This window comes from Haliotis asinina, chromosome 7, assembly GCF_037392515.1.
Source record: "Haliotis asinina isolate JCU_RB_2024 chromosome 7, JCU_Hal_asi_v2, whole genome shotgun sequence".
In the NCBI taxonomy this organism is placed as follows: Eukaryota; Metazoa; Mollusca; class Gastropoda; order Lepetellida; family Haliotidae; genus Haliotis; species Haliotis asinina.
Genome location: NC_090286.1, coordinates 3,617,718 through 3,630,980, shown reverse-complemented (window position 1 = coordinate 3,630,980; position 13,263 = coordinate 3,617,718). Strand labels below are relative to the sequence as shown.

General features: G+C 42.5%; 1 protein-coding gene across 1 annotated transcript in view; it reads right to left on the bottom strand.

Annotated features, from left to right (window-relative positions):
- LOC137290412 (uncharacterized) overlaps positions 1-13,263 on the bottom strand; it is a 28,627-nt gene that overhangs the window by 1,149 nt on the left and 14,215 nt on the right. The window contains exons 8-20 of the mRNA XM_067821334.1: positions 12,627-12,735; positions 11,688-11,848; positions 10,713-10,814; positions 9,794-9,877; positions 8,683-8,809; positions 7,879-8,052; positions 7,356-7,577; positions 6,379-6,485; positions 4,993-5,065; positions 3,355-3,591; positions 1,986-2,228; positions 583-822; positions 21-86 (exon numbers count right to left, since the gene is read on the bottom strand). Coding sequence (XP_067677435.1) covers positions 21-86; positions 583-822; positions 1,986-2,228; positions 3,355-3,591; positions 4,993-5,065; positions 6,379-6,485; positions 7,356-7,577; positions 7,879-8,052; positions 8,683-8,809; positions 9,794-9,877; positions 10,713-10,814; positions 11,688-11,848; positions 12,627-12,735 — 1,945 coding nt within the window. The remainder of the gene's footprint in view (positions 1-20; positions 87-582; positions 823-1,985; positions 2,229-3,354; positions 3,592-4,992; positions 5,066-6,378; positions 6,486-7,355; positions 7,578-7,878; positions 8,053-8,682; positions 8,810-9,793; positions 9,878-10,712; positions 10,815-11,687; positions 11,849-12,626; positions 12,736-13,263) is intronic.

Here is a 13,263-nt window from a genome sequence, read left to right as displayed (position 1 = left end):
AAAGTATATATAACACTTACCTGCCGTATATTTGGCGCTGGTGTCTTGATGCGGTATGTATCGCTGTCCATTTGGATAAAACTGACCTGTGGGCAGTTGTAAATCTTATTAGTTGGCCATAAAACACATTTATAAAGAAACATCACCAAAAAACTGGATTCATGTAAGCCTAGAATCATCGGCATTCGAAATATCATCTTTTAAGGACCACATATGATTGATAAACAAGTACACCCGGCGCAAGGAATATGAAAATGCTCTTTTCAAGATAAACATTAAACTAGCAATAAACATCACGTGACCACAATCGAGGTAAGGGGAGGTAATCATTCGAACAAAAAAAACAAAACAGACCATACATGGTTTACGTGGAGTATTAGTGATTCAAAGCACTGTCGCCTCATCATAGATATAATCACTGACAATCAGTGATCCGTAGCCATATATACCAACGAGATCAAAGCCTAGTGATGGTTGTTAATCCATTCACATCCAATGTCTGATGAAACCACTACCAATGTTTGTTTAATTAACTTCCGAGATAAGTCTCTGCTGTTAGTCCAAAGTAAGTGATGCACATACGATTATAGACAGAGCAGTACGCTGTTGCCTCGAGGGTGATCTGGCCCACGTCCGACATCGACGACGTCGAGAGTCGACACTCAGTCGTATTGCCGCAGTAGTCGAAACTGGCACAGGAGAAGGTCTCCTCGTCCACACACAGCTTGGCGCACTGCTCCACGCTCACCATCAGAATGATACGGTTGTCCTTGAGCGCTATCTGGCGGTTGGCGACCTTTTTGAAGTCGTCGGCGTAGTTCCCTGGGAAAGTAGTATGTCAACATACAGAGTAAAAGAGTGAGGCACTGAGTTTGCTTTACGCTGCTTTTAGAATTGCAAAGCGGGGACCACCAGAAATGGACTTCACGCCTTGCACCTATGTGGGGAATCGAACTCGGATCTAAAGAGTAACTATAGAGTGACGAGCGAACGCACTAACCACTGAATGATCTCACCGCCAAGTCTATGGAGGTGCCGCAGAATGTGTGCTTAAGAATTGCAGCAAATTTGACCATTTGACCACTGAAGGAAGGCCATGAGAGGCGTTGGTCATATGCTAATTTCAGTCCTAAATGGTAACACTCTCGCTAGAGCAACGTCGTGGTTTGATTCCCTGGTAGAAATAGCCATAGAGCAGGTGTTAGACGTTAGATATGGGTTTGATAGAAAACTGAAATATCGTACGATTAATACCATGAGTTAAGTGATGGAGGAACGTACTTTACACAAAGCTCTGAATTACTGAGGAAATATATACACGTCACACACTGAATACTGATGTGTGGTACTGTGGATAGCCCTGGGCCTAGATTGTCGAAGCTTTCTTAATGCCACGGTAGTCGTAAGTTGTCATTAACATTAACTAACGAGTATCTTAGAGCTAAGAGAGCTTTGAAAATCTAGGTCAAGGTCACAAATCAGTTGAAGTATAGCAAAGTAGGTCGGGAAGAGTCCTTGGATGGGTGACTGGGTTGGACAGCTTTCTGTTCGCCTCCCTAGGACTTCCGTCCTGTCCCACAGCGAAGCATACGTGACACACGCGTCTCCCCTTGGCAAGTGACTTAGAAAAATGCCTCTGCTCCCCCATATCCAAAGGGCCTCAACGACAGCTTATGTGGACTGGGCTAATACAGCGCGTGGATAAATGTGCTCTTTAAATTATTGAGTACTTAAAATGTGGACTTGGCCGAAAAACTGCAAGAAAAAAAACAAAAATGTTGATGTTCAGGAAAATCCTTAAACACAGTCTTTAGGTGGAAATACTGCAATAAAAGACTGCAATAAACTGCAATTGATTAATCTTTACAAGTGTTTTTGTTTCAGTTTCAGCCAATATCGAATACGGTCATTTTTCCTGGACCCACGATAAACGCGTCAGATACGGTACATCGTATCGACGTTTTGCATGACAAGTGATTACTAACTTGAATAGTGATTGCACGTTGGGTCTTGTTTGACGTTTGCCTTGGGAGAGTCGAACACGTGTTTGTGGCCGAGGAAGCAGGCGTTGATGTTGGGGCAGAAGTCGAACGATTTGCAGGGGAAACCCTGATAGTCTGTGCACAGCTTGGCACACTGATTCGGGGTGTTGATGTTCTGGTAGATGGTGTCGGAGTCAGAGACGACCGTTGTTCCTTTAAGTTCTATGAACTTTGCTGTGTAGTCACCTTGAGAAGAAATGGTGACAGGGACGTCAGGTGATATCAATAGAAATAATACTCTGTGAGAAAGTGATGTCAGAACAGAACAACTAAAATAACGGATGCTGTCAATAAGGATAAGGTAACGTTCGAAATAACCGTCGGCCAGGTGGCCCAGCGCCGGTTGTTATTGTATTGGAACGGCAGTTTCAAATAAATATTTTTAATCTGGAGTGATTCCCCCCTTTTTCCCTTTATCTACGTTCGGGAATCATCCACGATCCATCAAGCAATAGCTTACGGATTCACTTCCTGGTATTTCAGCACTTTAGCGTTGGAATGTCAACACCAGTCTAACAAATACAAACTCCCCTGTGTGCAATACGCTATTGTGAAACTATGTACAATGTCGTCTGTTTTGCTTTTACTGTATTGACTTTAACAAAATGGACCTGCAGATTTCATTCCTGTAGATTCTAAAGCCTGCAGGTAGCTGCAGGCCCTGATGGACAGCTGGTACACTGAACTATTGCAAGCACTGGAATAAGGTATTTTTAAGATCAAACCTACTATCGGTGATATCAATAGAATAATGTTTTGAGAACAAGTGATATCTGTGAAAAAAAAACCAACAGGTGATATCAATGAGAATAAAGTTATGAGAGCAAGTGATATCTTTAACCATTTCAGAAACGCTTTTTACGGCAAAAATACATTACATTAAACTCGTTGGACAATATTTCGTTGCTGTTTTTGTTTAACGCCTCACAGAATACAATCCCAGCCATATGTCTGTAAAAGCTCGACCAAAGACTAGTGGTTGATGTGTTTAACAATGGCCATCAACCAACTGACTGGCCGTTACGAGCCGTAAGTCACCTTTCAACAAACATAATGAACTTACTTAACGTAAATCCCTGCTGAGTGAATGGCAGTACGTTTTACACCGCATTTAGCAATATTCCAGCAATATCATGGCGGGAGACACCAGAAATGGGCTTCACACATAGTGCCCACTTGGGAAATCGAACCCAGGTTTTCGGCGTGACGGGCGAACGCTGTAACCACAAAGCTACCCCATAGCAGAAACATTCCTTGGCATTATTAGACAAGGGGTGTTACCAGACGAGAAGCACTCACGGATGGTACTCACGGATGTAGAGGTTGCAAGAGGCGTTGTTGACGATGAGGTCGGGTCTCTCGTCAGGATGGATACGACTGAGGGTACATAGCCCGCTGGTCATGCAGTACTCAAAAGACTGGCATGTGAATTCAAGTTCTGCCACACACTCAGCCGCGCAGCCGTCAATGGCCATCTCTGTCAGCTGGATGTCCTGGGAACCCCTGACAGACTTATGGACCTCGCCGATAAACTGACTGAGGGCCGCCACTTTGAAAGAATCAAAGGTATACGCATATGAACATTGCCATTTAGAAGGTTTCGAATGTAAGACAAGCTTTTGGGGGGCATTACACTTTCTCAGTAAAGTACAGATTAAAGAGTACCTTTGTTAAGGCCCGTCGAACCCATCCACACAAACCTTTACCCCTTCCGTATTTCACCCAATCCCAGTTTCTAATCCTAATGACATGCACAGCTGCCTCCACCATAAAACAGTCATCAATCATAAACACATTATATATACAAGGTGTCACTGATAAAGGGTCAAATGATATATAGCACATGAAAAGCAACGGTCCTCGGAAATAATAGAACTGAGAGTATCATTATAATGTTTAATGTGTTGACAAATGTGAAACATTGTGACATATAGACAAATTGTTCAAACAGAACTTGCAGGAATGGTGCCGTCACAAGACTCAGAATGCCGTCCCGATAACCCTGTTGATAACCCTGTCGATAACCCTGTCGATTACCGTGGGTCACGTGCAGTGGAGTACGTCCAGTAGGTGTTATCCGGGCCCAAACCCTGATTGATTCCCCCTTCCAAATCGGTTATGCACCGATGCATCTGTGATTCTCTCTTCTTTGCGGCGATAATCCATCTGCCGACCATCAAGGAAGGACAGACTGGGTCTGCTATCATCTAGGTAGAACACACGGGGCCATTGACGTTGAATCCAGCGGCCATGACGTCTACTCCATTTCAGACGTACCCGTGACGTGGTGTTAGTACTGGACGAAATGTAGGTCATAAAAGGTCCCCGGATGGCGCTCCTGGATATCCTTACCGTGTTAACAATAAAGTGTTCTCCTGCGTTAAGGAATCTGTTACGTAACGCAATGTTAATCATGTATTTATCATCTCGGACTGTTGTGACTCTTGGAGCGGCCTGGGTGACGTGCATATTCCACGGACCTATTGGCTTGAATTCTCTACCACACTCTACCAAAGGCACATAGACTCATGTAAAGGTGGCCAGCAAGCTGCTGATGACTTTGGCCAGATTCCAAAGAGGCCTATAGCCTGTCCCTTTTAAGAACTGTAAACAATTTCAGGTGCGATTTCACGACAGTGGAAATCATCAATATATATGTATTGTCCCCCACTTTCCAAGGAGCGAGCGATTTGTACGAACAAATCATTGATATTAAGTGGCAGGTGGATTTCTTCTTGAATGAAATATGTGTCATTTCCATACTGTTAAGACAGTTTGAATTCTTAAGAAATAGTGTGACCAATACCTTGACCCTTCATTAATGACACCGAGTATATATAATCCTTTAAATACCATTCCCCCTAAAACGTCGTATTAATTGATAATAGTATTAGCCCTTAAACACATCGTCTTATATAAAAATTAATTTTATAATCAAGGAGTCAGTCACCTTTGTTCGTTGACCCTATGGTTGGATTTCTAAGAACTTCGGTCGTTATTGTAGAAGCTGTAAATGTTTTTTTCTGTAACACAAAACTCGTGATTAGTATTTTGGAAACCATGTACGTACAAACATAGTGGGTGTTTTATAATCATACATACACACACACACACACACACACACACACACACACACACACACACACACACACACATACATACATACATACACGTGCAGTTTCATCACGCAGTTGTATGTTCATTTATAGGCGAGAGAGAAAAACGTGGGTCTATGACTCCACTCGAGGATATTACTCGACATTGTGAACTTGGAGTCAGCAAACTCATAACATAACATAACTGAATTTCTGAATGGACCAGAAATACTGAGTCACAAGGGGATGGATGCCCCATACCTAGAAATGAATGTACAGGTGTGTGAAAAAATCAAACTAACGGATATTACAAGTCAACCCAAAGGTCTCACACACACCTGGTCCGGAAGGAGGGATTCATTTACAAGGATGGGGCTTGAGGGTTCCCCCTCGATTAGGTCACACATAGGCAACACACCAATGTGACGTCATAAAACAAAATGGCCGACCGTAACGTGCTCAGAAAGCCTATATACAATATGAAGATTAGAACGGATGTTCAAACAAGTCAGTATGGCTTGGTAGTAAAACAGGGGACAGATACCAATATATTCCATTAGACAACAATCACCAGCATAATATATGAAACACATCAGCACCGGGTCTGATTCAAATGCCAAAACCCAAGTGCATGTTGTAGACAAACTTTAGGACCTTAAACTTTAGAACTTCAGCTCCTTAAATGGCAATCCATCACATTGTTCAAATCAGGATTGTTCTTGATGTGCTTCCACCATACAGCCCTGGTAGTAATAAAGACGCATTCTATTCGAGATTCAAACTCAAAATGTTATATACTCAATTATGACACTATTAAAGGTCACTCGGAGGCAAAAATGGCATAAGACTTTTCAGCCACGCCACATTAGAAGAAGCCTGAATTCGGATTACAATGTTGTGCCGTTCGAATCGAACTCGTGCCGTCCTTAAGGGGCTGTGGGGTAGCCGAGTGGTTAAAGTGTCCGCTCGTCACGTCGAAGACCCGGGCTCGATTGCTCACATGGACACAATGTGTGAAGCCCATTTCTGGTGTCCCCCGCCGTGATATGGCTGAAATATTGCTAAACGACGTAAACTTAACTGAACTCATTTCCTTATGAAGAGGGAAATATGTTTCAGCTTGATTATAGCAGTTTCATCATTATCGGTTGCAATGGCAAACGAGTTAATGCTTTTGCGTGATTCAAGAAAGTAGTATTTTTTATTCTAGGAAAGAAAAGTGTCATCAAATATACACATACCCATTGTTTAAGAGTTACTTTAAATCCGTTCGTAAGGACATAGTTTTTCAGTGAAATGTAGGCATCTTTAAGTCCAATTTCGTGGTCCACTGGTCCGGACAGCACACCTTAAATAAAGAAAGTTCCAGTCTTCATAGTGAGTGAATCATTGCGGTGTGTACAGAAGCGATTTATGGACCGGGCTTATCCCTTGCCGCACATGCGCAGCGTCATTTCACACGCTTCATAATCTGATTCACATGCAGTGTCTGGAATCTGTTCCACTTGACAGATATTGATAGTTCCTTTCAGCTGAAAATGCGCTGCGTTTCTCAGTCAACCGTCAATGCTACTTTTAGGCGGTGTGGTGTCTTGCCTTTTTAAATAATGTCATGGACCCGTTTGCCCCCCGCCGACGTAATGTCTCAAAACAGCCATGTAACATACACTGGAATTGATCATTTCTCACCACTCTGTGCTGCTGATCACTGGATTGTCTGGTCCAGACACGATTATTTACAGACCGACGTACAGCAATAATATTGTTGAGAGCGGCGGTAAACATAATCAACAAGAAACTCCACTTACCCCTTTCTAGAACCTACAAAAGACATCCGTCCCAATGATACTTTCATCAAAATCAGTTCGTTTTAAATATTATCTACGGTTGATGATGATGATGATGATGATTTTAGCTCATTGCATATGTTGTATGCATTTCGAAATTTGCTCGATATCCGTCATTTCGGCAAACTCCTGTTCGTTATAGCAATGGTATACTGTCTTTACATTATATTCATGTGTGATCTAGGGGTAGGTAACTCCCTTCCGCCTAAACTCTCTTTGTTACTAGTATAGGAAAGGTGGTTTTCAATATTTCTCCCGTCAAATGTTCATGGCGAGTAGCCAGTCAGATGCTTTCATCAATACAGCAACATTTACAGATTCACAATAGATTACCATCACTACGAGGTATATAATTTGTGAAACCAACATACGTGAATAATGATCGCAGGTGGCGCTTGTTGACAGTTGGGTTCCATCCGGGGTATATTGACGACTCTGTGAACACGTCTGCGCACCCGGGCAAATGTCGAAACTGTTGCAGGTTCCAGTCGTCTCATCGCATGCACTGGCACACGTGAAGGCATTGGTCACGCCTGTGATTGTCACATCATCCTTGTATTGGGCAACGAGGTTGGGCCAACGTCGGAATTTAGCTGAAAAAGCAATAAAAGCATGGGCTTTATTGACGTGAATTTCACCTTGACTTTTCCTTATATGAACATCGATGTCTGCAACTGGGATACGGTGTCAACCAAGAGAGCGAGCCTCCCCTCGCAATCCCGTTAGTCGCCCCTTACGACAGGAATGGGTTTGCTGAACACCAATTCTGACCCGGATCTTCACGGGTTAACAGCACCTTGAATACAGCCAGGTGGACAATCAATACGACATGATTTAGAATTCGCCAATATGTCCACCATTTACATATTACAGAGTATGGGGCAATAGACCAACCAATAGACGGTGCCTTGTCCAAGAGAGTTCCCATGAAGTATGTGTTTTCTTCATCCCAGTGAATTGATGTCCTTTGTATACGAATAGGGCTCAAAGTTGTAAGTTTGGAGATCTGCATAACGATCTGCTGTTGCAGCTCAGTTCTGTGGTCTGTAAGGAAGTCACTGGCGTCCCCTGCGAAGAAACCATCGTAACTCTACACCAACATATCCTTCTCTGAAATATCATATATGTCGTAACATGAATATTTAAGTCAGACTTATCTTGAAACCTAAGAAAACCGACAAAGAAGGTTTTCATATCCATCAATTAAAGGTAGTAAGATTTCTTTCTGTCTGAGCGGGATGGCTTGTTTTCAGGGGTTCTGGTAAACCGAATCTTCACAAAATGAGCGATTAAGTTAGGATAGATTAGACTCTTACGTGTTTATCAACAGTGTAGGAAACAAGCACGAAACCTAGCCAAACATCATGGTAACAAAATGTCATAGCCCAGAATTGATTGAACCAGACCAGAGGCCAATATGTGGTGAATTTACTCAGATGTATGGAACACCAACGTTTTTTACCAGATCATCGGTCTAGCTAGATGAAAAGTCACACCGTTAGTCAGAAATCTAACCCTTCTCGTCCGGTCGGACAAGATTTATTTCATGCACTGAATATCATTTTTTAAATATGAATATATGCGCAAACGAATTGGAATATATCTGTATTTTCAGTTTAAACAATTCCTTCTTTGTGACATTACTCTTTTGCTTGTGATGTACCACCTTCCGTCTGGACATAGGTACAGAAACAGTACCTGGGAAAGTTATCTGAAAATTAGTCTGTTGGTCATCTGTGAAGCAGGGCGTGATCATGAAGGCATTGAGGACATTAGGGTGTTCCTGGTCGAAGTCGTAGAAGTCATATATGAAGTCTAAATCACTCTGAAAGGAAGAATAGTGTTGTCCATCAGTAGGGTTATTTGCCCCCTCCTCCTCCTACTCCTCCTCCTCCGCCTACTACTACTACTTCTGCAGCTACTACTACTACTACTACTGCTGTTGCTGCTGCTACTGCTACTGCAGCTGCTGCTACTACTACTACTTCTGCATCTACTACTACTACTACTACTGCTGTTGCTGCTGCTGCTACTGCTACTGCTACTGCAGCTGCTGCTACTACTACTACTTCTGCTGCTGCTGCTACTACTACTACTACTAGTACTACTACTGCAGCTGCTGCTGCTACTACTACTCCTACTACTACTGCTACTACTTCTCCTGCTGCTACTACTGCAGCTGCTGCTGCTGCTACTACTACTACTACTGCTGCTGCTGCTACTACTACTACTGCTGCTGCTACTACTGCAGCTGCTGCCATTACTACTACTACTGCCGCTGCTACTACTACTACTACTGCAGCTGCTGCTACTACTACTACTGCTACTACTCTAGTCTGTCGACCTTTGAAGACCCAAGCTAGAGTTGATCTTCAGCAACAGATGCGTGTCGTAAGAGACGACTAAAGGTATCGGGTGGTTAGGCTCGCTGACATGGTTGACACTTATCGTATCCGATTTGGGTTGATCGATGTTCATGCTCCTGGTCACTTGATTTACTGGTCCAGACTCGATTAATTACAGTCCGCCACCATAAGCTTCATTATTGCTGATTGTGGCGCTAAACAACAAACAAACACATCAAAGAAGATATAGTATGTCGTGCAGTCCGTCAAACGAACGTTTTCCAAAAAGCCCATGCAAACAAATATGTGGCAAGTCTAAATTACAACAATTTCGAATTCTGAATATAAAGTCTCATGCATATAATTTAGGAACCACTGTTTCTTTCAAATACGTTCATTTAAGAGACGTTATGCATCACTCGTGCGTCTGATCCTGACCCTGAAAACGGTGAAATCCCTCTCACCAAAGGGTCCTTTATTTCCAGCCTAATCGGCGTATCTGGACTGTCGCTGTCACTCCCTATGTCATTTAGGCTCGTCCAGTAGTCCTAGAAACAAACAGCAAACTTACATTGTATAACAATTACAATATCCAAAGGTAACCTGTAAAATCAGAAGCATATGGTGTCAACTTTCACCATGAAAGGTGAGTAAGAAAGGTTTTCAGCAGCTGTCAGCAATGTGTCAACAATACCAAGATGCGAACACCCAAAGTGGGCTTTACACATTGTACTCATGATGGGATCACACCGAGGCCTTACAAGCAAATGCTATCAACACTAGGTTGGCTCGGCAGTCTCAAAGGTTGCTTATGTCACGCGTTGGTTTTAGGTTTTGGTTGTTTTTTTTTCAAATGGAATTTGAAAAGTGTGAAAGCGTAGTATGCCAATAGTAGGCATCTTCACAATCAAATGTGATCGAACAGTTGAACAAATTGGAAGGGTTGCTATAATAGACTGCAACGGGTAAGACGTCTAGTCAGTTAGGGATGGTCGGGTAGCCAGGTGGTTAAAACGTTTGCTCGTCACGCCAAAGATCTGGGTTTCATTCCCGAAATGGATACACTGTGTAAAACCAATTTCTGGTGTCCCTCGCCTTGCTATTGCTGGAATATTGCTAACAGAGGTGTAACACTTAACTCACTTACTCACTCCTTCAGTTAAAAACATTACATTTGGTTTGTTGGTCACAAATGTACTACTTTTCCACAAAAGTGTCAAATGAATTTCTAGTTTGGAAACAATTTAATTTAAGTCAAAACACACAGCTAAATATTACAAACCATTGCAGAATAAGGCTTAATAGAAATGATTAAATATAACCACAGATAATCAAAATCAGTAAGGGGTTGTTTGCTACAAGGGATACATTTAACCAACTTACGCTCATGAAGTAGATTTCAAAGGATACATTAGTTCCCATTCTCAGTGGAAAATCTGTCCTGATGGCGGTGTAGACATCACAGTCGATGCCCCTGGCAGTCCTCTGTGACAGAAGACGAATAGTGTATAACCCACTTACTGAACAGCAAAAGAAACACAGATCTTGAAAAAAATGAAATCTAATAAAAATAAACATTCATGTATATTCATGTCTTGTATTTAAGAAGTGACAAAAAGCCAGAGTTGCGTTTCTTTTGCTGTCCGTTATAGTTTGTATATGTTTGAACAGCATATCAAGCGTTGTTATCTCCATGCGGATATGCTGGTCCTGTTTACCATTTCACTGGTTTGAACGAACGAGTTCAGTTTCAAAAATATTCCAGCAATATCACGACAGGGGAAACCATCATTTCAACGGAACTGCGAGCTGGATTATAGTGTCGATAAATGTCAGGAGGCATTGTTCCATCCGTCGCAGGATTCTGGGTGAAGGGTGGGTGCAGATGCCTCGCTACCTGACCTATAAAGGTTTCTATATCAAGTTGTTTTGTTCGTTCAGTATATCAGAAACAAATATGTGATTGATTAAGGTCTAGTCCGAGGCATCATTTCTAGTGATATCAACACTTGTTCGCATGTCATTATCAACACTACGTCTCTTGACATTATTCCTTGTGATATCATCGCTCATTCTTATAGCCTTATTCCTGGTCAGTTTGGTGACATGACCGCGAAACTGACGTTCGAAACGACGAAATGACGTTACCACCGACGGAGCGCTTAAATCCGAGTGTTCATTCTTAAGACAATGATTACACGTCGTTTACCTCGACTTCTGAATTAGGATTTGGAAATCGTAAATAAAGTCAGAATCGTCCTTGACATGGCATTATTCTTTTACACTTCCATTCAACTCAGTTAACGTAATTTAATTACAAAACGTCATTGCTGAATTATGTGGCCTGTGTGCACATACCTGTCCTGAATAGGCATATGATGAATCAAGATAAAACAGATGTTCTGGCTTTCTGAGATGGATCGCGGCCGAGGAAGCGTTACGTGAGGAGTCCCAGGTGCTGTTCTCAATGGGCACGATGCTGCAGTTGAAGTGAGACCAGTCCAGGACGTACGCCACACCTGGTGGAGATGAATCCAGATTAGCGGCAGTATCAGGAGAGGAGGAGGGACGTGTCCAGAGAGGGGAGAGAGAGGGGACGTATCCAAGGAGGAGAGGGGATGTATTCACACAGGCGGAGGAACATATTCAAAGAGGAAGAGGGAGGTATCCAGAGAGGGGGTCGGAGATATCCTTAGCGGAGGACGGGCGTAGCCAGAGAGGAGAAGGGACGTATTCAGAGAGGAGGAGAAACGTATTCAGATAGGAGGAGGGACGTATCCAGAGAAGAGGTGGGGCATATCCAGAGAAGATGAGGGGTGTCCAGAGAGCAGAGGAGGAACGAATACAGAGAGGAGGAGAGAGGAGGAGGGACACGTATCTAAAGGAGAGCAGGGGCGAATTAAGAGAGGAAGAAAGATTTATCCAGAGAGGATAAATACTATGCTTCACACTTTTATTTATCCTACTCTGTGTTGCAACCACGTATGAATAAAATGGATGTACCCAGCTATTCCAGTTATCCCCCGGGGAATCCCTATGACTATGACATAAAGGCTGGCTGTCAATACAGGTCATAGAGATCGATAATCGTGCATGAGGTCCAGAATATCGCTTTTTCGTATCCTTCTATCACTTTCTCAGCTCGTGTTTTTCCCCTCTCGTCTCGTGATATCGTGATATCGCTTTCTCGCGTTCTAATTATAAGGCATAGAAAGCATTGGACCTTATCAGCCACCACATATTACCTACCTATCTACCTACCCACATGTATTGCAAAAAACCCAGATTTTGTCCTACCCGTATTGTAGTCATGGATTTCCATGTTGGCATCGGTGCTGTAGTAGGGGAACGTTCTACCGGGACGTTGGTCGAACCGGACCAGCTGATAGTTGTAGTCGTAATATACCTGAGGCATGATAAGATATTTAAGATAATTCCATTCAATCCCGCTAGCAGGCAAGATGTGATGTTTAAGATAATTCCATTCAATCCGTATAATTCCATAAGATAATAAGATAATTCCATTCAATCCCGCTAGGAGGCAAGATTAGATATTTACGATAATTCCATTCAATCCCGCTAGCAGGCAAGATGTGATATTTAAGATAATTCCATTCAATCCCGCTAGGAGGCAAGATGTGATATTTAAGATAATTCCATTCAATCCCGCTAGGAGGCAAGATTAGATATTTAAGATAATTCCATTCAATCCCGCGAGGAGGCAAGATTAGATATTTAAGATAATTCCATTCAATCCCGCTAGGAGGCAAGATTAGATATTTAAGATAATTACATTCAATCCCGCTAGGACGCAAGATTAGATATTTAAGATAATTCCATTCAATCCCGCAAGGAGGCAAGATTAAATATTTAAGATAATTCCATTCAATCCTTCTAAGAGGCAAGATAAGATATTAAAGATAATTCCATTCAA